This window comes from Lampetra planeri, chromosome 10, assembly GCF_965212315.1.
Source record: "Lampetra planeri chromosome 10, kcLamPlan1.2.h2, whole genome shotgun sequence".
NCBI lineage: Eukaryota > Metazoa > Chordata > Hyperoartia > Petromyzontiformes > Petromyzontidae > Lampetra > Lampetra planeri.
In genome coordinates, this window is record NC_136116.1 from 1043651 (window position 1) to 1070392 (window position 26742).

At 45.6% G+C, this 26742-nt stretch overlaps 1 protein-coding gene across 1 annotated transcript in view; it reads right to left on the minus strand.

The window, feature by feature from the left end:
- The window catches only part of LOC144721123 (obscurin-like), a 119323-nt gene that overhangs the window by 28239 nt on the left and 64342 nt on the right, over positions 1-26742 (minus strand). Inside the window, exons 74-124 of the mRNA XM_078598518.1 lie at positions 26468-26734; positions 26116-26382; positions 25701-25973; positions 25315-25578; positions 24537-24803; positions 23366-23632; positions 22952-23224; positions 22519-22782; positions 21744-22010; positions 21371-21637; positions 20960-21232; positions 20515-20778; positions 20156-20422; positions 19796-20062; positions 19422-19694; positions 18773-19036; positions 18414-18680; positions 18054-18320; positions 17642-17914; positions 17198-17461; positions 16839-17105; positions 16478-16744; positions 16013-16285; positions 15582-15845; positions 15223-15489; positions 14863-15129; positions 14453-14725; positions 14016-14279; positions 13660-13926; positions 13294-13560; positions 12883-13155; positions 12443-12706; positions 12086-12352; positions 11501-11767; positions 11099-11371; positions 10655-10918; positions 10296-10562; positions 7581-7847; positions 6448-6720; positions 6028-6291; positions 5668-5934; positions 5302-5568; positions 4929-5201; positions 4500-4763; positions 4142-4408; positions 3770-4036; positions 3518-3568; positions 3237-3353; positions 2118-2384; positions 787-1053; positions 35-304 (exon numbers count right to left, since the gene is read on the minus strand). Of these exons, the coding sequence (XP_078454644.1) occupies positions 35-304; positions 787-1053; positions 2118-2384; positions 3237-3353; positions 3518-3568; positions 3770-4036; positions 4142-4408; positions 4500-4763; positions 4929-5201; positions 5302-5568; positions 5668-5934; positions 6028-6291; positions 6448-6720; positions 7581-7847; positions 10296-10562; positions 10655-10918; positions 11099-11371; positions 11501-11767; positions 12086-12352; positions 12443-12706; positions 12883-13155; positions 13294-13560; positions 13660-13926; positions 14016-14279; positions 14453-14725; positions 14863-15129; positions 15223-15489; positions 15582-15845; positions 16013-16285; positions 16478-16744; positions 16839-17105; positions 17198-17461; positions 17642-17914; positions 18054-18320; positions 18414-18680; positions 18773-19036; positions 19422-19694; positions 19796-20062; positions 20156-20422; positions 20515-20778; positions 20960-21232; positions 21371-21637; positions 21744-22010; positions 22519-22782; positions 22952-23224; positions 23366-23632; positions 24537-24803; positions 25315-25578; positions 25701-25973; positions 26116-26382; positions 26468-26734 (13287 nt within the window). The remainder of the gene's footprint in view (positions 1-34; positions 305-786; positions 1054-2117; positions 2385-3236; positions 3354-3517; positions 3569-3769; positions 4037-4141; positions 4409-4499; positions 4764-4928; positions 5202-5301; positions 5569-5667; positions 5935-6027; positions 6292-6447; positions 6721-7580; positions 7848-10295; positions 10563-10654; positions 10919-11098; positions 11372-11500; positions 11768-12085; positions 12353-12442; positions 12707-12882; positions 13156-13293; positions 13561-13659; positions 13927-14015; positions 14280-14452; positions 14726-14862; positions 15130-15222; positions 15490-15581; positions 15846-16012; positions 16286-16477; positions 16745-16838; positions 17106-17197; positions 17462-17641; positions 17915-18053; positions 18321-18413; positions 18681-18772; positions 19037-19421; positions 19695-19795; positions 20063-20155; positions 20423-20514; positions 20779-20959; positions 21233-21370; positions 21638-21743; positions 22011-22518; positions 22783-22951; positions 23225-23365; positions 23633-24536; positions 24804-25314; positions 25579-25700; positions 25974-26115; positions 26383-26467; positions 26735-26742) is intronic.

Sequence of the window (26742 nt, forward strand, 5' to 3'; positions counted from 1 at the left end):
GAGAAAGGTGGCGGCTGCACCGAGCCAAGCGTACTGTTCACGGTGAGCATCGCCGAGCTGGCGGCATGGCCGGCCCAGAAGCCGACGGGGCCTCCGTCCTGCGGGCCTGGGCTGAGCAGCACGAGCCTGTGGGTCCTTCCCTCCACCGTGATCTCGTGACTCGCGTCGCTCTCCAGCCGTCTTTCTCCCCGCATCCACCGTGCGTCATCGACGTGCTCGTGGGAGAGCTCGCAGGTGAAGCACGCCGCTTCGCCCTCGCACACCTCCGTGTCCTGCAGCTGCTGCACGATCTGGATGTCCCTCTCTGCAACAAGGGGTCAACAGCAGTCAGTTCGGTCACTATTTTTTCTGATGTTTTGCCGGCAGGTCATCGCCGTGAGTGCCACTGCCGTTGAAGACGAAAATCACCCCCTTTTTTCTTTTTAAATCATGGAGAGTGGTATTGCTCACAAAGACAAATATCCCCCGTATAGCCTTAACAAATTGTTGGGGCAAGTGCTGTTAGTGAGCACCTATGAAGGCTGGCACGGCACACGAAGGGGGTAGGTGGCCAGCACCACGCCTGGCCGCTTTTATCTCTCTAGTGGGATGTTTAAACATCTCACTAGGTACTCATGTGAGGCTGAGTCGAACTAGGGGAATCCCAGAACCCGTTCTACGCGTGGCCAGGAACCGAACCCAAGTCACAGGGTTCGAGGCGCATTACACAAAACACTGCGCCACCTCTCCCCCCCCAACGGAAGCCACGAGCGCGCACGCGCGTGCGCGCACGCGTGGGAAAGTCACCCGTGACGGTGAGCACCGCCGAGGTGTGGTCGTGCCCTGTGTGGCAGGAGTACTCCCCGGCGTCCAACAGGCTCAGCTCAGGGATGAGCAGCACAGCCGAGCAGCCGTCGCGCAGGAAGCCGTGCTTGTGCCCCGACGGGAGCGGCGTCGCGTCCTTGCTCCACGCGACGGGCACGTCCGCCCGCGATAGCTCGCACGCCAGCGTCGCCTCCGTCTTCTCCTCCTGCACGAGGTCCTTCAGGCCCTCCGTGAAGACGGCTACTTTTTCTGAGGATCAAGAAATGTATCACCTCTGGCTGCGTGTGTCAGCACGCGACTCTGTGGTAAACGGTACCAGCTTTCCCTACACCTCAAGCCTTACTCACGAGAACGAGCTTCGAATACAACGATCCAGCACTCACGGATTTACTCCAGTCACTCGCTCAATGACGGTCAGTCACCTCCCTATCGCTCTTCTGTCGCTACTACCACGGTTATTATGAAAGAAAAAGAAGAATGGGTTTTACCTTTTCTGGCAATAAAACAGGTGTTAAGAGGTTCAAACACCGAATAGAATCCTTTTGCAAGGAATCATGTCCGCATTAACCACACGTAATTGTAGTGAACATGCAAACGAACATGCTCTGATAATGTGTGCATTGTCTTTGAAACTGATTGCCCGACACCAGAGACAGCCTTATTTAGGGCCTAGTCTCACGAGCGTCAGACCAGAGACCAGAGAACGCCACAAGGTGAACAGTACAGAGGCAATGCACTACCAGATAATTTATAGCTCGGGGTGAGCAGTTTCAAAGAGAATGCATTGATAATTATCAGAGCATGCTTGTTTGCATGTTCGCCACAAGTACATGTGGTTAATGCAGACTTGATTCTTTATAAAAGGTTTCTATTTGGTGTTTGAACATCTTAACACCTGTGTTATTGCTAGAAAGGGTAAAACCTATTCTTATTGTTTTTCATACTTTGATGTTGGCAAAAAGGTCCCATTTTGTACCATGGTAATTGTTCAAATGATGTGCACTCGTTTATTCCTCCACCCATGTTGAGGTCTACCAGACTGACTGTTTTGCCTCACTCATACTGTGTTCAACCACCAAACTGCAGGTCACGACACTTCCCTTTCTGCTTCTCTCCTTGCAATACAAGACTTTGGAATCCCCTCCCATCATCTCTTCCGCCAAGTTCTTACAACTGCTCGTGCCCTTTCTTGCTGGCTGTTCGGAATTTTGGACATTTCAGCCTGTGCTCAACAACCGTGATTGAAAAAACCCCCCTTAAGAGTCATTCATTTGTGATCCTCGCACTGGCTGTGCTCCACTCGCATCCCTCACCTGTGACGGTGAGAGGGGCAGAGGTGCTGTCATCCTGCGTCTCACAGGTGTAGACGCCCGCGTCGTCCACCGCGACCGGTGCGATCCGCAGGCTCGCCGTGCCTTCGCTGTCCACCGCCATGCGCACGCGGTTGCCGGGCTCCAGCGCCGAGGCCTCTCTCCTCCAGCTCACGGGGGCCGTCTCGGAGAGGCGGCAGGACAGCGTGGCTTCATCCGTCTCCTCGACGGTGACTGGGAGCAGCGGCTCCACCACCAGCACAGGACGCCCTTGCAGGCGTAGCAACAGATCACCGACAAAGTGTGAAGGGCGCGGACCGCACACTCATCCCCTTTGCTCGCCAAAGCCAACAAAGCTCAGTCTGGGAATATGTTGGTCCAAAAACGTACACTAAAGCAACCTTACATTTCATGAAGCTCGGCAAAAAATATTAAGAATCTCAACTGACCATTCTTCTGCCTATGGAGGGGAGTTGATCTGCAATGTTTATTTGTTATGTCAAGGTTTCAGGAGTAGCCTGATGAATATTTGAACCGCTGCCGGCGAATGATCGAAGTGGGCAGTGGCGTTGCTTTGTGGTCTATGGTTTGAAATTGGTGACCACAGTCACACTGCAGGCGATTCGTAATTGTCCAATGCTGTAGAATATAACTGCCTCTGCCATAGGATGTTCTGTATGCGATTCACTGATGACTCCATCTATGGCAATCTAAAGACAGACTGTATGTATGTATGTTGAACTTCTTTCACACTGGAGGTAGCCAGCCACGCTAATCGGAAGTGTGGAAGAAGGACAACAACCTTGACACAAAAATTATTTCTATTGAAATGAGTTTTAAATCTAGATTTTAAAATGCATAACTCTCGTGGCTTTTTTATATTCCAGATGGCCACAGAAGCGTATCTAAAAGCCTGAAATGCAGTGACCATCTTTGTTGAATGGCGAGCCAAAAGCTGCTACGAGGATAACCGGAGTTCACGTGATGGTTCATGCTCCTTGACAAAATCAGCAAGGTATCGTGTTTAATTTGTGGCAATTACTGTGTGAGTAATGAGTGCCTTACTTTTAACGGTAAGTGTGGCGGAGGACGAGGCTCTTCTGGCCCGGAAGGTGAGAGTGCCAGAGTCCTCCAGGGAGAGTTGCACCATGGTGAGCACGTGAGTTCGCTCATCACGAACGCTCATCTGGTTAAGCTCGTTGTCCTGCAACCGTACGTCACCCAGCCACCACTCGACGTCTGCGCACCGATTCGACAGTGTGCATTCGAACGCAGCGCAGGCGCCTGGACACAGAACACGCCGGCGAGACAGCACCGCAGTGAGAGGTCCGTCTACTGTGAATACAATAACGGCTACGTAACCCTTAACACAGGGAACAGAAACACAAGCCACTCTCTCTCACCTGCAGTAACTTCCACATCCTGAATGCAGCCGAGCACCTCCACGGGAAGCTCTAGAAAATACAAAAAACAACAACCCATGGTCACCCTCAGGACAAACAGACATGACATGCACTCTAGCAAAGTGAATTCAAGTACACACTGTGGTACACGTGCGCCAAGCTTGGAATAAGGGCCACAGTGAGAATAAAAGTCTCAATATGAAACAAACCCATTTATTATGTATGGCCAATGAAGTGTGCAATTAGACACACCTATGACATTGAGCCTGGCGGTGGTGACATCGTGGCCAGTGTCACAGGAGTACTGCCCAGCGTCGTGCAGGCCCAGGTGATGCAGGACCAGTCTGGCCGCTCTTCCATCCTGACTCATCTCACACTTTGCTCCAGGGTAAAGCACCCCACCATGTTTCAGCCACGTTACTGGGGCCTCTTCTTTGGACACCTCGCACACAAACACAGCGTCTCCGAGTTCCTCTTCAGTCAGATCCTGCAGGCCCTTGGTGAACACCACTGGCTTCTCTGTACAAAGAAATATCATGGATGAACAAAAATTTTAAATAATATAAATAATATGAATGAAACATATTTTTGAAAATTAAAGTTGTTTTTAAAAGCTGAACCCACCCCACACAATGAGTGAAGCCGTGCTCTGCTGATCGCCGGCCAGGCAGCTGTAGCTTCCCGCATCCTCCAGCTCCAGTTTGTGAACGGTCAAACTTGCAGTGAAGTCCTTCTGGTGCACTTCAAATTTATCATCTGGCTGAATGGGCTGGGAGTCCTTCCTCCACTCCACATCCACTCTGGGTTTGGAGAGGCGGCAGGACAGAGTTGCAGAGCTGTCTTCCACAGCTTCAACGTTCTGTAGATGCTCCATGATCTGAAGTGGCAGCTCTGTTGGATATGAACAATAAGACCAGTTTCAAAACAATAACTTACACATGTAACGTCATTTTTTCGAAGATTACATTTTGTATTGACAAACCTTTTACACTCAGCCTAGCAGACGAGCTGTCACTGCCAACATGACAGGAATATTCCACTCCATCCTTCTTGGTCACACCAAGGATTGTGAGTCTTCCCGTTTTGTCCTGCTGCCATATATGGACCCGATCGCTGGCCTCCATCATTTGCCCAGCCTTCCTCCATGTGACCTCAGATGGTCCAGACAGCTCACACAGGAAGGTCACCTCCCCAGACTCATAAGCCTCAGTGTCCTGCAGTGGCTGAGTGATGTGGGCTGGACGCCCTGTGGATACAACATAATAATTTCAATTAAACCAATTATTCAAATATATTGCCTTACAGAAAAAAATTAAAACATTGAAAAAAATTAAAAGCAAGTGTAATTTATGGGCAGATATTGATTAAAAATTAGAAAAATTAACGCTTGTTATAAAATTAAAAAGCTTACGTTTGACAGTGAGTTGAGCAGAGGATGTTGCATTCCTTGCACTGAAGCTGACAGTGCCACTCTCCTCCACCGTGAGATGGTTTAAAGTCAGCACATGGGTCCTGCCATTTATGACATTGATTTCATTGAGCTCGTTGTTCTGTAGCGGTGTGTCCGCCAACGACCACTTGACTTCCTTCACATTAGCGTGGGAGATCTCACAAGTGAATAGAGCCGAGCCCTGCTCAAACACCTCACAGTCTTTCAGGGCCTTCATGATAGAGATGATGGGTTCTGAAAATGGAATTACATTACATTTCTGTGGGGTCAAAAGTGCAAATATATAATTTACATTGTCCTATTTTCTTTTACCAAAACGACCAGTAAAAATCACCTGTGACATTAAGCTTGGCGGTGGTGACATCATGGCCAGTGTCACAGGAGTACTGCCCAGCGTCGTGCAGCCCCAAGTGATGCAGGACTAGTCTGGCTGCTCTTCCATCCTGACTCATCTCACACTTTGCCCCAGGGTAAAGCACCCCACCATGTTTCAGCCACGTTACTGGGGCCCCTTCTTTGGACACCTCGCACACAAACACAGCCTCTCCGAGTTCCTCTTCTGTCAGATCCTGCAGGCCCTTGGTGAACACCACTGGCTTCTCTGTGAACACATTCCATGAAGGAATAACATTTAAAAGTCATACAATTCATAATTAATGTATGCCTTCAATATAAACAATGAAGTTGGAGCTGAACCCACCCCACACAATGAGAGAGGCTGTGCTCTGCTGATCTCCGGCCAGGCAGCTGTAGCTTCCCGCATCCTCCAGCTCCAGTTTGTGAACGGTCAAACTTGCAGTGAAGTCCTTCTGGTGCACTTCAAATTTATCATCTGGCTGAATGGGCTGGGAGTCCTTCCTCCACTCCACATCCACTCTGGGTTTGGAGAGGCGGCAGGACAGAGTTGCAGTGCTGTCTTCCACAGCTTCAGCATTCTGTAAATGCTCCAAGATCTGGACTGGCAGCTCTGTTGGATGTGAAACACAACAAAAGCTTAATAACTATAATGTACATATTCTGTGGTTTAATTGATTTTCATAAAAATTAAGAGTGGGCAAACCTTTTACAATGAGCTTGGCAGTAGAGCTGTCACTCCCAATGTCACACGAATAATCTCCTTTGTCGTCCAGGGTCACACCAAGGATTGTGAGTCTTGCCGTGTTGGCCTCCTGCCACATATGGACCCGATCGCTGGCCTCCATAACTCGCCCAGCCTTCCTCCATGTGACCTCAGATGGTCCAGACAGCTCACAAAGAAAGGTCACCTCCCCAGACTCATGAGCCTCAACATCCTGCAGTGGCTGAGTGATGTGGACTGGACGCTCTGTATAGACAAAATAAAAAGATAATTTGCTCAAATTATATCAGAATACATATTCAATCGTTCATGAATCATGGGGGATTTAATAAACTACACATTTTTTATGAATTGTTTGATAAAAATAGTAAATATGCTCGTCTACCAGATTCAAAACCTTACGTTTGACAGTGAGATGAGCAGAGGAAGTTGCATTCCTTGCACTGAAGCTGACAGTGCCACTCTCCTCCACCGTGAGGTGGTTAATCGTCAGCACGTGGGTCCTGCCATTGGTGACACTGATTTCATTGAGCTCGTTGTTCTGTAGCGGTGTGTCCGCCAACGACCACTTGGCTTCCTTCACATTAGCGTGGGAGATCTCACAAGTGAATATGGCCGAGCCCTGCTCATACACCTCACAATCCTCAAGGTCCCTGGTGATGGAGATGATGGGTTCTGAAATTGAAATCCAATTATATTATCGTCGGCAGGAAAAAGTACAATTGTATAATTACATTGTGCTATTATGTTTAAGCTAAAATGAGCAATGTGCTCTTGGACAGTGGAAGACATTTTCACTACAGGGCTCTTTTCATTCACAAGGCTATTGTCCATCGAGCTGCTCTGTGTTCGTCTGACCTGTTATTACAAAACTGAAACTAAACCATTTTTTTTATTTTACCAGGTCAGGCCTACTAAGCTACATCGTTATTTTTCAGAAGTGACCTGGCCACAAAAATTGCTCAATGAAGTCGCTTATCGTGTGGAAATTTATAATAACCAAATACTTTAAACGCATGCTCCTAAATGTGGAGGGGAAAACTGGAGGACCCGGAGAAAAATCCACGAAACAACAGGGAGAACATGCAAACTCCAAATATACAGCAGCAGGCATTAAGGGTTGGGATGGAAATCACGACCCCCTGTATTCCAGGCGAGGTAGTTAACATCTCACCACCGTGGCACCCAAAAAAACCTGCGATGCACGTTCTGATTGTCTATTAATATTTCCCAGATTTAGCACACAATATGCATCAAAGGCATTTAACGAAGCTGCCCCAAAGTGTTACAAACCACCTTGTTTCGCCTCTTGGCATCTGTATTCTACCATCTTTGTCTTCATATAAAAATACTTAATTAAAATCCCTGAAGTTTAAGTGTGAATGTAATTTTACAACATAATTGCTCTTAAGTGCGTTTTTAAAATCTGTTATTGTGGAATTATTTGATGTTGTCTGCCCTTGAATAAGAGTTTCTTAGCTCTACGGGCTTTGCTTGGGAAACAAAATTATGATTTTCATTATCATATAAATCACCTGTGACATTGAGCCTGGCGGTGGTGACATCGTGGCCAGTGTCACAGGAGTACTGCCCAGCGTCGTTCAGGCCCAAGTGATGCAGGACGAGTCTGGCTGCTCTTCCATCCTGACTCATCTCACACTTTGCCCCAGGGTAAAGCACCCTACCATGTTTCAGCCACGTTACTGGGGCCCCCTCTTTGGACACCTCACACGCAAACACAGCGTCTCCGAGTTCCTCTTCTGTCAGATCCTGCAGGCCCTTGGTGAACACCACTGGCTTTTCTGTGAATACATTCCATGAAAACATAATTTAATAATCATAAAATTCGGATTTCATTGACAAAAACAATACAATAATTGTTTTTTTACTCTTCTATCTGGCAACGAAACTGACACCTTTTTTTTACAAGGAGTCATGTTTGCATAGACCACAATACCTGCAGCCATAATGCAAACAAAAAACATAACTCTGATCATATATGCACAAAAAAAGGTGTCAGTTTTGTTGCCAGATAGAAGGGTAAAAAACCAATTATCATATTTTTTACTGGCAAATGAGGTTCCTATGGTGTAAATGCTTACCACGAGCTCTCATACTCTGATGGTGCATTGTCTTTGAGTTATGCGCCTTTTCGCGTCATCTGGTCCAACCCATGTGAGACTAGGCTCTAAGGAAAGCTGTCTCGGGTGTGGACCAATCAACGTCAAGGACAGTGATTATATGATCAGAGTTATGTTTTTTGTTTGCATTATGGCTGCAGGTATTGTGGTCTATGCAAACATGACTCCTTGTAAAAAAAAGGTGTCAGTTTTGTTGCCAGATAGAAGGGTAAAAAAACAATTATCATATTTTTTACTGGCAAATGAGGTTCCAATGGTGTAAATGCTTACCCCGAGCTCTCATACTCTGATGGTGCATTGTCTTTGAGTTGTGCGCCTTTTGGCGTCATCTGGTTCAACCCATGTGAGACTAGGCTCTAAGGAAAGCTGTCTCGGGTGTGGACCAATCAACTTCAAGGACAATGAATATATGATCAGAGTTATGTTTTTTGTTTGCATTATGGCTGCAGGTATTGTGGTCTATGCAAACATGACTCCTTGTAAAAAAAGTGTCAATTTTGTTGTCAGATAGAAGGGTAAAAAAACAATTATCATATTTTTTACTGGCAAATGAGGTTCCAATGGTGTAAATGCTTACCCCGTGCTATCATACTCTGATGGTGCATTGTCGTTGAGTTGTGCGCCTTTTGGCGTCAACTGGTCCAACCCATGTGAGACTAGGCTCTAAGGAAAGCTGTCTCGGGTGTGGACCAATCAACTTGAAGGACAGTGATTCTATGATCAGAGTTATGTTTTTTGTTTGCATTATGGCTGCAGGTATTGTGGTCTATGCAAACATGATTCCTTGTAAAAAAAGGTGTCAGTTTTGTTGCCAGATAGAAGGGTAAAAAAACAATTATCATATTTTTTACTGGCAAATGAGGTTCCAATGGTATAAACAATACAACGAAGCTCTCAATGTGAATGCATATTCTGACTACACAATCCACAAAGCCATCACCCCAACCTTGAGGAAGGAGCCATCTGAGGATCCAATCAAAACCATCACCTTGCCATACATAGCAGGGGTAACCAAAAATATTTCCAAAATCATAAACAAATACAAAATTCCGGTCCAATTTAACACAGTACATAAGATTCGTGATCTGATCCCATCTGTGAAGGACAAGATTCCTGACTTGCAATATTCCGGCGTCTACAAACTAAGCTGTATCTCCGGCAGCAGTTACATTGGGGAAACTAAACGACATGTCTTGGACCATGTTCGTCAGCATAAGGCAGGTTTGAAACACGGTAGGACCAATACTTCTGCCGTGGCTGATCATTATTTTAATGCGGCTGGCTCACACGAAATTGATTTCTCTAAGACGATGGTACTTTGCAAGCCCACTGGCTAGCAACAAAGATTTGTTCTTGAAGCCATCCATATATACAGACACAATTTCAACCGAGAGGAAGGTTATAAACTCAGAAATCATTGGAAAGATGTCATCAACCACTTTGGGTCATGACTTGATTTGTGTTTTCTTGTCAACCTCCACCATCAGCAGTGTGGGTGTGTGGAGCGAGGTGCAATGATTGCCGGCAGCCCTTTGATTGGTGTAGTTGCTTGTCTTCCTCCTACATTAACATTAGCTGCCCCGCCCATGCTATTGACACACTTAGGTAATGCCGATCTCTAAACCTTTATTAACAGTTTGCCTTTAGAGGCTAACCCCCTATTTTCCTGATGACGACCGCTTGTGTTGTGATCGAAACGTCGTGGTTTAAAATTTTAAAAATTGTATTTTTATTACTGAAAGAACCAGTAATAAGTCTACATTGTAGACTGCCAGTACGCTCACTCAGGTTAAGAACCAGGCTACAGTCTACATTATAGACTGCCAGTACACTCACCCAGCTTAATAACCATTGCTACAGTCTACATTATAGACTACCAGTACACTCACCAAACTTAATAACCAGGCTACAGTCTGTCATCATAGATTGCCTTTACACTCACTCCAATTAAGAACCAGGCTACCGTCTATATTAAAGTTTATATTTTTATTTTATTATTTTCTTTTATTATCTTTATTCACTTTATTTTTATTATTATTATTTTTCTATCAACGTGACTTTACCAAAAAAAACAAAGAATATAAACAATATACTTGGAGTTTAACCCACCCCACACAATGAGTGAAGCCGTGCTCTGCTGATCCCCGGCCAGGCAGCTGTAGCTTCCCGCATCCTCCAGCTCCAGTTTGTGAACGGTCAAACTTGCAGTGAAGTCCTTCTGGTGCACTTCAAATTTATCATCTGGCTGAATGGGCTGGGAGTCCTTCCTCCACTCCACATCCACTCTGGATTTGGAGAGGCGGCAGGACAGAGTTGCAGAGCTGTCTTCCACAGCTTCAACGTTCTGTAGATGTGCCAAGATTTGGACTGGCATCTCTGTTGGATATGAACAAGATTTCAGTATTTGTGATACAATGTACACGTGTAATGTTTAATTTATTTGAAGATACTGATTATAATTCACAAACCTTGTACATTGAGCTTGGCGGTGGAACTGTCACTCCCAATGTCACAGCAATATTCCCCTTTGTCCTCCATGGTCACGCCAACGATTGTGAGTCTTGCCGTGTTGGCCTCCTGCCACATATGGACCCGATCGCTGGCCTCCATCACTCGCCCAGCCTTCCTCCATGTGACCTCAGATGGTCCAGAGAGCTCACACAGGAAGGTCACCTCCCCAGACTCATGAGCCTCAGAGTCCTGCAGTGGCTGCGTGATGTGGACTGGACGATCTGTAGGGACAACACAAGAACGTAATTTAAACCGAACAGTGAAATATACAACCATACAAATGTACTTAAAGTAACGTAAACATATTAAATAGTAGGTTAAAGATTATGGTAATAGAAATAATTGATTTTAGTTATTCAAATTCATGTTTCTTCAGTATGAAAGAAATTAAAAAACCTTACGTTTGACAGTGAGTAGGGCAGAGGTAATGGCATTCCTTGCACTGAAGCTGACAGTGCCACTCTCCTCTACAGTGAGGTGGTTTAAAGTCAGCACGTGGATCCTGCCATTTGTGACACTGATCTCATTGAGCTCGTTGTTCTGTAGCGGTGTGTCTGCCAACGACCACTTGGCTTCCTTCATATTAGCGTGGGAGATCTCACAAGTGAATATGGCTGAGCCCTGCTCAAACACCTCACAGTCCTTCAGGCCCCTCGTGATGGAGATGTTGGGTTCTGAGAAAAAAACATTTGTCATCCGGATGTGTTTTGTAATAAAATAAATTATAGTATTGTCACCAAATGTGTGAATGCAGAATTGACATCGTACTTATGTTTTACGTCAAATTAACTCGCTTAAATCACCTGTGACATTTAGCGTGGCGGCAGTGACATCATGGCCAGTGTCACAGGAGTACTGCCCAGCGTCGTGCAGGCCCAAGTGATGCAGGACCAGTCTGGCCGCTCTTCCATCCTGACTCATCTCACACTTTGCTCCAGGGTAAAGCACCCCACCATTTTTTTGCCACGTTACTGAGGCCCCTTCTTTGGATACCTCGCACACAAACGCAGCGTTTCCGAGTTCCTCTTCTGTCAGATCCTGCAGGCCTTTGGTGAATACCACTGGCTTTTCTGTGAACACATTCCATGAAGGAATAACATTCAAAAGTCATACAATTCGTAATTATCTTCTTGGTTTTTTCGGTAAAGTCACGAGACAGCGTCTCCCCGGCAGACCTGGTCTTCACCTGAGGACGGCTGCTTGCGTTGTGGCCGAAACGTCGTGAGAACTATTTTATGTTTCATTTTTATTATTTTATTATTTCCCTTCTACGTGACTTTACCGAAAGAACCAAGAAGATGAATCCCTGCAGTCATGAAAGCTTTAAATCGAAATTCATAATAAATGTATGCCTTCAATATGAACAATGAAGTTCGAGCTGAACCCACCCCACACAATGAGAGAGGCTGTGCTCTGTTGATCCACGGCCAGGCAGCTGTAGCTTCCTGCATCCTCCAGCTCCAGTTTGTGAACAGTCAAATTTGCAGTCAAGTCATTCTGGTGCACTTCAAACTTAACATCTGGCTGAATGGGCTGGGAGTCCTTACTCCACTCAACATCCACTCTGGGTTTGGAGAGGCGGCAGGACAGAGTTGCAGAGCTGTCTTCCACAGCTTCAACGTTCTGTAGATGCTCCAAGATCTGGACTGGAAGCTCTGTTGGATATGAACAAGATAATATTAGTGAAAGCAATTTGCAAATGTAACATCTAATTTCTTCATTTTTTTAAATTATGATTCACAAACCTTGCACAGTGAGCTTGGCGGTTGAGCTGTCACTCTCAATATTACAGGAATATTCGCCTCTGTCCTCCAGGGTCACACCAAGGATTGTGAGTCTTGCCGTGTTGGCCTCCTGCCACATATGGACCCGATCGCTGGCCTCCATCACTCGCCCACCCTTCCTCCATGTGACCTCAGATGGTCCAGAGAGCTCACACAGGAAGGTTGCCTCCCCAGACTCAAAAGCCTCAACATCCTGCAGTGGCTGCGTGATGTGGACTGGACGATCTGTGGAGACAACAGTATAAATTTGTGGAATCCAACCCGTGAAACTGTGACTGTAAAAAACAATAATTAAAACGTACTAAAATGACTAAAATCAGGCTGAATCATATTTTCAAATATTAAACCACCTTAACTAATTTAAAGCAACGTTTTTAAGTTATAATTTTTTTAACCCTTACGTTTGACAGTGAGATGAGCAGAAGATGTTGCATTCCTTGCATTGAAGCTGACAGTGCCACTCTCCTCCACCGTGAGGTGGTTTATTGTCAGCACGTGGGTCCTGCCATTTGTGACACTGATTTCATTGAGCTCGTTGTTCTGTAGCGGTGTGTCCGCCAACGACCACTTGGCTTCCTTCACATTAACGTGGGAGATCTCACAAGTGAATATGGCCGAGCCCTGCTCATACACCTCACAGTCCTCCAGGCCCCTTGTGATGGAGATGATGGGTTCTGAAAATAGATTTGTTTAATGAATTTCACGAAGGAAAGTTTAGGCCTCATGTAATTTATTAATATCAAGAATCATTGAACGAGAGAACATTTAATTTAGAAATTGTATTTTAGTACAATATCATTAATCTATATCACCTGTGACATTGAGCCTGGCGGTGGTGATATCGTGGCCAGTGTCACAGGAGTACTGCCCAGCGTCGTCAAGGCCCAGGTGATACAGGACCAGTCTGGCCACTCTTCCATCCTGACTCATCTCACACTTTGCTCCAGGGTAAAGCACCCCACCATTTTTTTGCCACGTTACTGAGGCCCCTTCTTTGGATACCTCACACACAAACGCAGCGTTTCCGAGTTCCTCTTCTGTCAGATCCTGCAGGCCCTTGGTGAACACCACTGGCTTTTCTGTGAACACATTCCATAAAGGAATAACATTTAATAGTCATACAATTCATAATTAATGTATGCCTTCAATATAAACAATGAAGTTGGAGCTGAACCCACCCCACACAATGAGTGAAGCCGTGCTCTGATGATCCCCGGTTAGGCAGCTGTAGCTTCCTGCATCCTCCAGCTCCAGTTTGTGAATGGTCAAACTTGCAGTGAAGTCATTTTGGTGCACCTCAAATTTATCATCTGGCTGAATGGGCTGGGAGTCCTTCCTCCACTCCACATCCACTTTGGGTTTGGAGAGGTGGCAGGACAGAGTTGCAGAGCTGTCTTCCACAGCTTCAACGTTCTGTAGATGCTCCAATATCTGGACTGGAAGCTCTGTTGGATATGAACGAGATAATATCAATGAAAAAATTTGCAAATGTAACATCTAATTTTTTCAAATAATTGATTTATGATTCACAAACCTTGCACAATGAGCTTGGCGGTGGAGCTGTCACTCTCAATATGACAGGACAATTCTCCTCTGTCCTCCAGGGTCACACCAAGGATTGTGAGTCTTGCCGTGTTGGCCTCCTGCCACATATGGACCCGATCGCTGGCCTCCATCACTCGCCCAGCCTTCTTCCATGTGACCTCAGATGGTCCAGAGAGCTCACACAGGAAGGTTGCCTCCCCAGACTCAAAAGCCTCAACATCCTGCAGTGGCTGCGTGATGTGGACTGGACGATCTGTGGAGACAACAGTAGAAATTTGTGGAATCCAAACCGTGAAACTGTGACTGTAAAACAATAATTAAAACGTACTAAAATTACTAAAATCAGGCTGAATCATATTTTCAGATATTAAACCACCTTAAATAGATTAAAGCAACGTTGTTAAGTTATTTTTTTTAAACCCTTACGTTTGACAGTGAGATGAGCAGAGGATGTTGCATTCTTTGCACTGAAACTGACAGTGCCACTCTCCTCCACCGTGAGATGGTTTATCGTCAGCACGTGGGTCCTGCCATTTGTGACACTGATTTCATTGAGCTCGTTGTTCTGTAGCGGAGTGTCCGCCAACGACCACTTGGCTTCATTCACATTAGCGTGGGAGATATCACAAGTGAATATGGCCGAGCCCTGCTCAAACACCTCACAGTCCTCCAGGCCCCTTGTGATGGAGATGATGGGTTCTGAAAATAGATTTATTAATGAATTTCATGAAGGAAAGTTGAGGCCTCATGTAATTTATAAATATCAAAAATCGTGGAGCGAGAGAACATTTAATTTAGAATTTGCATTTTAGGACAATATCATCAATCTATATCACCTGTGACATTGAGCCTGGCAGTGGTGACATCATGGCCAGTGTCACAGGAGTACTGCCCAGCGTCGCGCAGGCCCAAGTGATGCAGGACCAGTCTGGCCGCTCTTCCATCCTGACTCATCTCACACTTTGCTCCAGGGAAAAGCACCCCACCATGTTTCAGCCAGGTTACTGGGGCCCCTTCTTTTGACACCTCGCACACGAACACAGCGTCTCCGAGTTCCTCTTCAGTCAGATCCTGCAGGCCCTTGGTGAACACCACTGGCTTCTCTGTAAACAGATATTCCAAAAATTAATAACAACTAAACATAAAATACATATTTGACAGACGTTGCAAAATGAAAAAAGAAGAGCTGAACCCACCCCACACAATGAGTGAAGCCGTGCTCTGATGATCCCCGGTTAGGCAGCTGTAGCTTCCTGCATCCTCCAGCTCCAGTTTGTGAATGGTCAAACTTGCAGTGAAGTCCTTCTGGTGCACTTCAAATTTATCATCTGGCTGAATGGGTTGGGAGTCCTTCCTCCACTCCACATCCACTCTGGGTTTGGAGAGGCGGCAGGACAGAGTTGCAGAGCTGTCTTCCACAGCTTCAGCGTTCTGTAGATGTGCCAAGATTTGGACTGGCATCTCTGTTGGATATGAACAAGATATCAGTATTTGTGAAAACATTTACGCGTGTAATATTTTATATATTTGAAGATACTAATTATAATTCACAAACCTTGTACATTGAACTTGGCGGTGGAACTGTCACTGCCAATGTCACAGCAATATTCCCCTTTGTCCTCCATGGTCACGCCAACGATTGTGAGTCTTGCCGTGTTGGCCTCCTGCCACATATGGACCCGATCGCTGGCCTCCATCACTCGCCCAGCCTTCCTCCATGTGACCTCAGATGGTCCAGAGAGTTCACACAGGAAGGTCACCTCCCCAGACTCATGAGCCTCAGAGTCCTGCAGCGGCTGCGTAATGTGGACTGGACGATCTGTGGAGACAAAGAGTTTCATTTAAACCAAACATATCACATACGTAACCGTACAAACGAACTGAAAATATGAAATATTAGGTTTTATTTCATGGGAAGATATATACCTGATTTGATCAATTTAAATGACTGTTTCTGAAATATGAAAGCATTTTTTTCAACCTTACGTTTGACAGTGAGATGAGCAGAGGAAGTTGCATTCCTTGCACTGAAGCTGACAGTGCCACTCTCCTCAACCGTGAGGTGGTTAATCGTCAGCACGTGGGTCCTGCCATTTGTGACACTGATTTTATTGAGCTCGTTGTTCTGTAGCGCTGTGTCCGCCAATGACCACTTGGCTTCCTTCACATTAGCGTGAGAGATCTCACAAGTGAATATGGCCGAGCCCTGCTCATACACCTCACAGTTCTCCAGGCCCTTCGTGATGGAGATGTTTGGTTCTGAAATTGCAATTATATTACAGTTGGCAAGAAAGAGATACAATGATATAACTACACAGTGATGTTATTTTAAGCAAAAATAATCAATATATGTATTTGAATATTAAACTTTTTTCGCACGGTATTTAGCCAACCGTGATAATCAATGATGCGATGGAAGGTCAGCAAACATCACCTATAGATATAATTCACCTGTTACATTGAGCCTAGCAGTGGTGACATCATGGCCAGTTTCACAGGAGTACTGCCCAGCGTCGTGCAGGCCCAAGTGATGCAGGACCAGTCTGGCCGCTCTTCCATTCTGACTCATCTCACACTTTGCTCCAGGGTAAAGCATCACACCATGTTTCAGCCACGTTACTGGGGCTCCTTCTTTGGACACCTCGCACACAAACACAGCATCTCCGAGTTCCTCTTCTGTCAGATCCTGCAGGCCCTTGGTGAACACCACTGGCTTCTCTGTAATCAGATATTGCAATAATTAATAACATCTAAACATGAAATACACATTTCAACAGGCGTTGTAAAATGAAAAGAGAATAGCTGAACCTACCCCATACAATGAGTGATGCCGTGCTCTGCTGATCTCCGGCCAGGCAGCTGTAGCTTCCCGCATCCTCCAGCTCCAGTTTATGAACGGTCAAACTTGCAGTAAAGTCCTTCTGGTGCACTTCAAATTTATCATCTGGCTGAATGGGCTGGGAGTCCTTCCTCCACTCCACATCCACTCTGGATTTGGAGAGGCGGCAGGACAGAGTTGCAGAGCTGTCTTCCACAGCTTCAACGTTCTGTAGATGTGCCAAGATTTGGACTGGCATCTCTGTTGGATATGAACAAGATTTCAGTATTTGTGATACAATGTACGCGTGTAATGTTTAATTTATTTGAAGATACTGATTATAATTCACAAACCTTGTACATTGAGCTTGGCGGTGGAACTGTCACTCCCAATGTCACAGCAATATTCCCCTTTGTCCTCCATGGTCACGCCAACGATTGTGAGTCTTGCCGTGTTGGCCTCCTGCCACATATGGACCCGATCGCTGGCCTCCATCACTCGCCCAGCCTTCCTCCATGTGACCTCAGATGGTCCAGAGAGCTCACACAGGAAGGTCACCTCCCCAGACTCATGAGCCTCAGAGTCCTGCAGTGGCTGCGTGATGTGGACTGGACGATCTGTAGGGACAACACAAGAACATAATTTAAACCAAACAATGAAATATACAACCATACAAATGCACTTAAAGTAACGTAAACATATTAAATAGTAGGTTAAAGATTATGGGAATAGAAATAATTGATTTTAGTTATTCAAATTCATGTTTCTTCAGTATGAAAGAAATTAAAAAACCTTACGTTTGACAGTGAGTAGGGCAGAGGTAGTGGCATTCCTTGCACTGAAGCTGACAGTGCCACTCTCCTCCACCGTGAGGTGGTTTATTGTCAGCACGTGAGTCTTGCCATTTATGACACTGATTTCATTGAGCTCGTTGTTCTGTAGCGGTGTATCCGCCAACGACCACTTGGCTTCCTTCACATTAGCGTGGGAGATCTCACAAGTGAATATGGCCAAGCCCTGCTCAAACACCTCACAGTTCTCCAGTCCCCTCGTGATTGAAATAATGGGTTCTGCAAGGTAAAATATCTTCTGTGAATGTCACATTATATATTTATCAACATAAACGACAATGTAGTATGGAGTGGAACACTTAAAGTACCTAAAAAGTACATTGCTAGGTTTTTTGACAAAATCATCAATGAAATCTACCTGTGACATTGAGCGTGGCGGTGGTGACATCGTGGCCAGTGTCACAGGAGTACTGCCCAGCGTCGTGCAGGCCCAAGTGATGCAGGACCAGTCTGGCCGCTCTTCTATCCTGACTCATCTCACACTTTGCTCCAGGGTAAAGCACCCCACCATTTTTCAGCCACGTTACTGAGGACCTTTCTTTGGACACCTCGCACACAAACACAGCGTCTCCGAGTTCCTCTTCTGTCAGATCTTGCAGGCCCTTCGTGAACACCACTGGCTTCTCTGTAAACAGATATTCCAAGAATTAATAACATCTAAACATGAAATACACGTTTCATAGTCGTTGCAAAATAAAGAGGGAATAACTGAACCCACCCCACACAATGAGTGAAGCTGTGCTCTGCTGATCTCCGGCCAGGCAGCTGTAGCTTCCCGCATCCTCCAGCTCCAGTTTGTGAACGGTCAAACTTGCAGTGAAGTCCTTCTGGTGCACTTCAAATTTATCATCTGGCTGAATGGGCTGGGAGTCCTTCCTCCACTTCACATCCACTCTGGGTTTGGAGAAGCGGCAGGACAGAGTTGCAGAGCTGTCTTCCACAGCTTCAGCGTTCTGTAGATGCTCCAAGATCTGGACTGGCAGCTCTGTTGGATGTGAACAACCAGAACAGCTTCATAACTATAAGACATGTATGCTGTTTTAATTTATTTTCCGAACAAATGAAGCACAAACAAACCTTGTACATTGAGCTTGGCAGTGGAGCTGTCACTTCCAATGTCACACGAATATTCCCCTCTGTCCTCCAGGGTCACACCAAGGATTGTGAGTCTTGCCGTGTTGGCCTCCTGCCACATATGGACCCGATCGCTGGCCTCCATTACTCGCCCAGCCTTCCTCCATGTGACCTTAGATGGTCCAGATAGCTCACACAGAAAGGTCACCTCTCCAGATTCATAAGCCTCAGAGTCCTGCAGAGGCTGAGTGATGTGAACAGGATGCGCTGTGGACACAATAGTAGGTTGGCAATTACAACTGCAGGTTATTATATATTTTTATGTCTTAGTCGGAACCTTACTAGTTTAATAGTCTAAAGTTTTTAAACTCAGGATGGTCTCATAATGCTAAGCAAATAAATAACAGTAAACTAGTCTTCATGAAACAACTTCCGGTGCAACAAAAAACAAAACCCATCAGTAACGATAACCAATAATTCGATACTTCTTATCAACGGTACCTACTCTCAAAAGCATCCACTACTAAGCTCCAGCCCTTGGGGATGTCACGCGCATGTGCAAGTTTCCTACACTGTGTTCCGAAAAAGGATTTTAAACAATTACTTGTAATCAATGATGAACATATATCGCGGAAGCATTTATAAACCTTACGTTTGACAGTGAGTTGAGCAGAGGAAGTTGCATCCCTTGCACTGAAGCTCACAGTGCCACTCTCCTCCACTGTGAGGTGGTTAATCGTTAGCATGTGGGTCTTGCCATTGGTGACACTGATTTCATTGAGCTCGTTGTTCTGTAGCGGTGTGTCCGCCAACGACCACTTTGCTTCCTTCACATTAGCGTGGGAGATCTCACAAGTGAATATGGCCGAGCCCTGCTCAAACACCTCACAGTCCTTCAGGCCCCTTGTAATGGAGATGATGGGTTCTGAAATTGAAGTTAAATTGTTATATTTGGCAGGCATTAAGTACAATTATATAATTATATTGTGCTATTATTTTTAAACCAAGACGACCAATATAAATCACCTGTGACAATCAGCCTGGCGGTAGTGACATCATGGCCAGTGTCACAGGAGTACTGCCCAGCGTCGTGCAGGCCCAAGTGATGCAGGACCAGTCTGGTCGCTCTTCCATCCTGACTCATCTCACACTTTGCTCCAGGGTAAATCACCCCACCATGTTTCAGCCACGTGACTGGGGCACCTTCTTTTGACACCTCGCACACAAACACAGCGTCTCCGAGTTCCTCTTTTGTCAGATCCTGCAGGCCCTTGGTGAACACCACTGGCTTCTCTGTAAACAGATATTCCAAGAATTAATAACAACGAAACATAAAATACATATTTGACAAACGTTGTAAAATGAAAAAAGAAGAGCTGAACCCACCCCACACAATGAGTGAAGCCGTGCTCTGCTGATCCCCGGCTAGGCAGCTGTAGCTTCCCGCATCCTCCAGCTCCAGTTTATGAACGGTCAAACTTGCAGTGAAGTCCTTCTGGTGCACTTCAAATTTATCATCTGGCTGAATGGGCTGGGAGTCCTTCCTCCACTCCACATCCACTCTGGGTTTGGAGAGGCGGCAGGACAGAGTTGCAGAGCTGTCTTCCACAGCTTCAGCGTTCTGTAGATGTGCCAAGATTTGGACTGGCATCTCTGTTGGATATGAACAAGATTTCAGTATCTGTGAAACAATGTACGCGTGTAATGTTTAATTTATTTTAAGATACTGATTATAATTCACAAACCTTGTACATTGAGCTTGGCGGTGGAACTGTCACTCCCAATGTCACAGCAATATTCCCCTTTGTCCTCCATGGTCACGCCAACGATTGTGAGTCTTGCCGTGTTGGCCTCCTGCCACATATGGACCCGATCGCTGGCCTCCATCACTCGCCCAGCCTTCCTCCATGTGACCTCAGATGGTCCAGAGAGTTCACACAGGAAGGTCACCTCCCCAGACTCATGAGCCTCAGAGTCCTGCAGTGGCTGCGTGATGTGGACTGGACGATCTGTAGGGACAACACAAGAACATAATTTAAACCAAACTACAACATATACAACCACACAAATGTTCTTAAAGTAATGCAAACAGATTAAATAATAGGTTAAAGATTATGGGAAGATACATAACTGATTTTAGTTATTCAAATTCATGTTTCTTTAATATGACAGCAATTCATAAAACCTTACGTTTGACAGTGAGTTGAGCCGAGGATGTTGCATTCCTTGCACTGAAGCTGACAGTGCCACTCTCCTCCACCGTGAGGTGGTTTATAGTCAGCACGTGAGTCTTGCCATTTATGACACTGATTTCATTGAGCTCGTTGTTCTGTAGCGGTGTATCCGCCAACGACCACTTGGCTTCCTTCACATTAGCGTGGGAGATTTCACAAGTGAATATGGCCGAGCCCTGCTCAAACACTTCACAGTTCTCCAGGCCCCTCGTGATTGAAATAATGGGTTCTGCAAGGTAAAATATCTTCTGTGAATGTCACAATATATATTTATCAACATAAACGACACTATAGTATGGAGTGGAACACTTAAAGTACCTAAAAATACATTGCTAGGTTTTTTGACAAAATCATCAATGAAATCTACCTGTGACAATGAGCTTGGCGGTGGTGATATCATGGCCAGTGTCACAGGAGTACTGCCCAGCGTCGTGCAGTCCCAAGTGATGCAGGACCAGTCTGGCCGCTCTTCCATCCTGACTCATCTCACACTTTGCTCCAGGGTAAAGCACCCCACCATTTTTCAGCCACGTTACTGAGGACCCTTCTTTGGACACCTCGCACACAAACACAGCGTCTCCGAGTTCCTCTTCTGCCAGATCTTGCAGGCCTTTGGTGAACACCACTGGCTTCTCTGTACAAATAAATATCATGGATGAACAACAATTGAAAATAGAATAGAAATAATATGAATTTAACACATTTTTGAAAATATACATTTTTTTCAAAGCTGAACCCACCCCACACAATGAGTGAAGCCGTGCTCTGCTGATCTCCAGCCAGGCAGCTGTAGCTTCCTGCATCTTCCAGCTCCAGTTTGTGAACGGTCAAACTTGCAGTGAAGTCCTTCTGGTGCACTTCAAATTTATCATCTGGCTGAATGGGCTGGGAGTCCTTCCTCCACTGCACATCCACTCTGGGTTTGGAAAAGCGGCAGGACAGAGTTGCAGAGCTGTCTTCCACAGCTTCAGCGTTTTGAAGATCCTCCAGGATCTGGACCGGCAGCTCTATTGGATAAGAACAACAAAAACTCTTCATAAGGAATAAGGATTTGCATTTTTACAGGTGCATTATATTTTTTACATTTGCTGAGCAGAGGACCAAAAGCCCAAAATGTTGAGTAGCCAGTGTCAACCAACACTATCAAAAGATGAAAGTTAACACGTTTCTTGCTTTGAGAAAATCCATAACAGCCCCAGAATCTCAAAGTGAAACGTCGTAGTCAGATTGTAAATGTTGTGGATTTGCTCCCCAACACACCGGTGTGCTGTACTAGTAACGAATTGGCCACGTTCTGTTTACGTGACAAACCTTACTCGTGCGCTGTGTCGGGTGGCGGCGGATTTATATTTACGCCATCTAACCCAAAAAATCTATATAATGGATCTCAAAGTGCTTTGCACCACATCTCAACAATCATTTAAAAGCCCAGCTCTAGTTACACTTCTATTTTGTAATGGTCTAACCATGCGCAATGTCTACCTTCATCTCCATACAAATTAATAGCAGGCAAACCTTGTACACGGAGCTTGGCGGTGGAGCTGTCACTGCCGACATCACAACAATATCCCCCTCTGTCCTCCAGGGTCACACCAAGGATTGTGAGTCTTGCTGTGTTGGCCTCCTGCCACATATGGACCCGATCGCTTGCCTCCATCACTCGCCCAGCCTTCCTCCACGTGGCCTCAGATGGTCCAGACAGCTCACACAAGAAGGTCACCTCCCCAGACTCATGAGCTTCAACATCCTGCAGTGGCTGAGTGATGTGGACTGGACGATCTGTCGAGACAAAATTTAAATATAATTGCTGCAATGAATGCAAAGTAAAAATCCCATTCTGTCATGAATCATGGAAGCAATTACACGTTGTTTACTGAAATTGTAAATTTGTTATAAATGGCTTAATATAAAATAGTAAAATGTTAGCGTTTGAGATTCCAATCCTTACGTTTGACGGTGAGATGAGCAGAGGAAGTTGCATTCCTTGCACTGAAGCTGACAGTGCCACTCTCCTCCACCGTGAGGTGGTTTATTGTCAGCACGTGAGTCCTGCCATTTGTGACACTGATTTCATTGAGCTCGTTGTTCTGTAGCGGTGTGTCCGCCAACGACCACTTGGCTTCCTTCACGTTAGCGTGGGAGATCTCACATGTGAATATGGCCGAGCCCTGCTCAAACACCTCACAGTCCTCCAGGTCCCTCGTGATGGAGATGATGGGTTCTGAAAGTAGATTGCTTTTATTAATATTATGCAGGATAAATTACATCTTGAGATAATTTCTAAACATTAATAACAACAGTTTAACAGAGGACATTTTACGTGGAATTTGTTTGTTAGGACAGTATTGTAAATTTAATTTACCTGTGACATTGAGTGTGGCAGTGGTAATATCATTGCCAGTGTCACAGGAGTACTGCCCAGCGTCGTGCAGGCCCAAGTGATGCAGGACCAGTCTGGCTGCTCTTCCATCCTGACTCATCTCACAATTTGCCCCAGGGTAAAGCACCCCACCATGTTTCAGCCACGTGACTGGGGCACCTTCTTTGGACACCTCGCACACGAACACAGCGTCTCCGAGTTCCTCTTTGGTCAAATCTTGCAAGCCCTTGGTGAACACCACTGGCTTCTCTGTAATCAGATATTCCACGATTTAATAACATGTCAACACGACCTTCACTTAAAACTTTCGTGACTGCAGAAATTCATATTCTATGGGTCTTTCCGTAAAGTCACGTAGATAGGTTAAAAAAACAATAACAAAAAATAACAAAAACAACGACGTTTCGATCGCAATGCAAGCGGTCGTCATCAGGAGGAAAAAGGGGAGGAAAGCTGCTGGGGCAGACTGTTTTAAAGGTTTGAAATGGGTGTTTCCCAATGGTCATAAACGAAGTGAGTGGGGTTATTGATGTTAATGTGAGAAATTAGCATGTTTATGGCAGATCGGAGGACGACCTCCACAACGAGCATGCAGAGGTGGCTATGTTAATGTGAGGGAAATTAGCATGTAATGTAAGATCGCAGAGCCACAGCCACGTCGGCGCACGAAGTGGCTGAGAAATTTTACCTGTTAATATAAAATGTGACATCAGAGAGCCGCATTAACAGGTGAAATTTCTCAGCCACCTCGTGCGCCGACGTGGCTGTGGCTCTGCAATCTTACATCACATGCTAATTTCCCTCACATTAACATAGCCACCTCCACGCGCTCGTTGTGGAGGTCGTCCTCCGAGCTACCATTAACATGCTAATTCCTCACATGAACATCAATAGCCCCGCACACTTCGTTTATGACCCTTGGGCTACACCCATTTCAAACCATTTAAACAGTCTGCCTCAGCAGCTTTCCTCTCCTTTTTCCTCCTGATGACGACCGCCTGCGTTGCGATCGAAACGTCGTCGTTTTTTGTTGTTTTTTGTTATTTTCTTTGAACCTATCTACATGACTTTACCGAAAGACCCATAGAATATGTAAACACGACATTCATACATCACAGATGTTGCAAAATGACAAGAGAAAAGCTGAACCCACCCCAGACAATGAGTGAAGCCGTGCTCTGCTGATCTCCGGCCAGGCAGCTGTAGCTTCCCGCATCCTCCAGCTCCAGTTTGTGAACGGTCAAACTTGCAGTGAAGTCCTTCTGGTGCACTTCAAATTTATTATCTGGCTGAATGGGCTGGGAGTCCTTCCTCCACTCCACATCCACTCTGGGTTTGGAGAAGCGGCAGGACAGGGTTGCAGTGCTGTCTTCTACAGCTTCAGCATTCTGTAGATGCTCCAAGATCTGGACTGGCAGCTCTGTTGGATACAAACAACAAAAACATATTCATAATGACTATACATTTGCATTTTATTGGGTGCATGAGGAATGTTCTCAATGACCCAGGATCTGAAAGTGCTTTACATCTGTAGAAAACTTGGCACATAATATCAACAGAGGTGGAATCTTAGTCACGCAAACTTTTAGACAGCTAAAACAGTGGATACACAGTGGAGAGAGAGAGAGACTATTATTTACGTAAAAGGTCGTGTTTGTAGTCACTCTTGATTTTTTTTTTAAAGTCTTGAATTGTTTAACAACGATTTATTTACTGTTATTTACGTATTCATTGTTACAAGCACATCCCATGGGCAATCACCTTCAGATACTTAATTAGTGAGGTGCCTTGGAAGAAAGTACAGTCGACAACACATCACATCTCTTGCTCGATCATTTTAATGCCCAGCTGTAGTTTTCAGTAATTTTTGTAATAGTCTAACTATGTGTGATGTGTCCTTTCATCGCCATACAAATTAAAGGTAAGCAAACCTTGCACAGTGAGCTTGGCAGTGGAGCTGTCACTTCCAATGTCACAGGAATATTCCCCTCTGTCCTCCAAGGTCACACCAAGGATTGTGAGTCTTGCCGTGTTGGCCTCCTGCCACATATGGACCCGATCGCTGGCCTCCATTACTCGCCCACCCTTCCTCCATGTGACCTCAGATGGTCCAGAGAGCTCACACAGGAAGGTCGCCTCCCCAGACTCATGAGCATCAGAGTCCTGCAGTGGCTGAGTGATGTGGACTGGACGTGCTGTGGACACAATAGTAGGTTGACAAATATAAGTAGGCCTACACGTGTAATTATGAATATTGAAAATAATTATTTGTAATCAATGGTAAACGGATTATACAGCAAGCCTTTAAAAACCTTACGTTTGACAGTGAGTTGAGCAGAGGAAGTTGCATTCCTTGCACTGAAACTGACAGTGCCACTCTCCTCCACCGTGAGGTGGTTTATAGTCAGCACGTGAGTCTTGCCATTTGTGACACTGATTTCATTGAGCTCGTTGTTCTGTAGCGGTGTGTCCGCCAACGACCACTTGGCTTCCTTCACATTAGCGTGGGAGATCTCACACGTGAATATGGCCGAGCCCTGCTCAAACACCTCACAGTCCTCCAGACCCCTCGTGATGGAGACGATGGGTTCTGAAAATCAATTGCTTTTGTGAATTTCATTCAGAAAAATGAAGGCTTTCGATGAAGTATAAACATCAGTAATGATTGTTTAACAAATACACGCTTTATTTTACAATTTGTATTTGAGGACAGCATCATCAATTTAATTTACCTGTGACAATGAGTGTGGCGGTGGTGACATCATGGCCAGTGTCACAGGAGTACTGCCCAGCGTCGTGCAGGCCCAAGTGATGCAGGACCAGTCTGGTCGCTCTTCCATCCTGACTCATCTCACACTTTGCTCCAGGGTAAAGCACCCCACCATTTTTTAGCCACGTTACCGAGGCCCCTTCTTTCGACACCTCGCACACAAACACAGCGTCTCCAAGTTCCTCTTTATTCAAATCTCGCAGGCCCTTCGTGAACAGCACTGGCTTCTCTGTAAACAAATATTCCAAAAATTAATCAAATAAATTAATACATCACAGACATTTGCGAATTAAACGGAGAAGAGCTGAACCCACCCCACACAATGAGTGAAGCCGTGCTCTGCTGATCCCCGGCCAGGCAGCTGTAGCTTCCCGCATCCTCCAGCTCCAGTTTGTGAACGGTCAAACTTGCAGTGAAGTCCTTCTGGTGCACTTCGAATTTATCATCTGGCTGAATGGGCTGGAAGTCCTTCCTCCACTCCACATCCACTCTGGGTTTGGAGAAGCGGCAGGACAGAGTTGCAGTGCTGTCTTCCACAGCTTCAGCATTTTGTAGATGCTCCAAGATCTGGACTGGCAGCTCTGTTGGA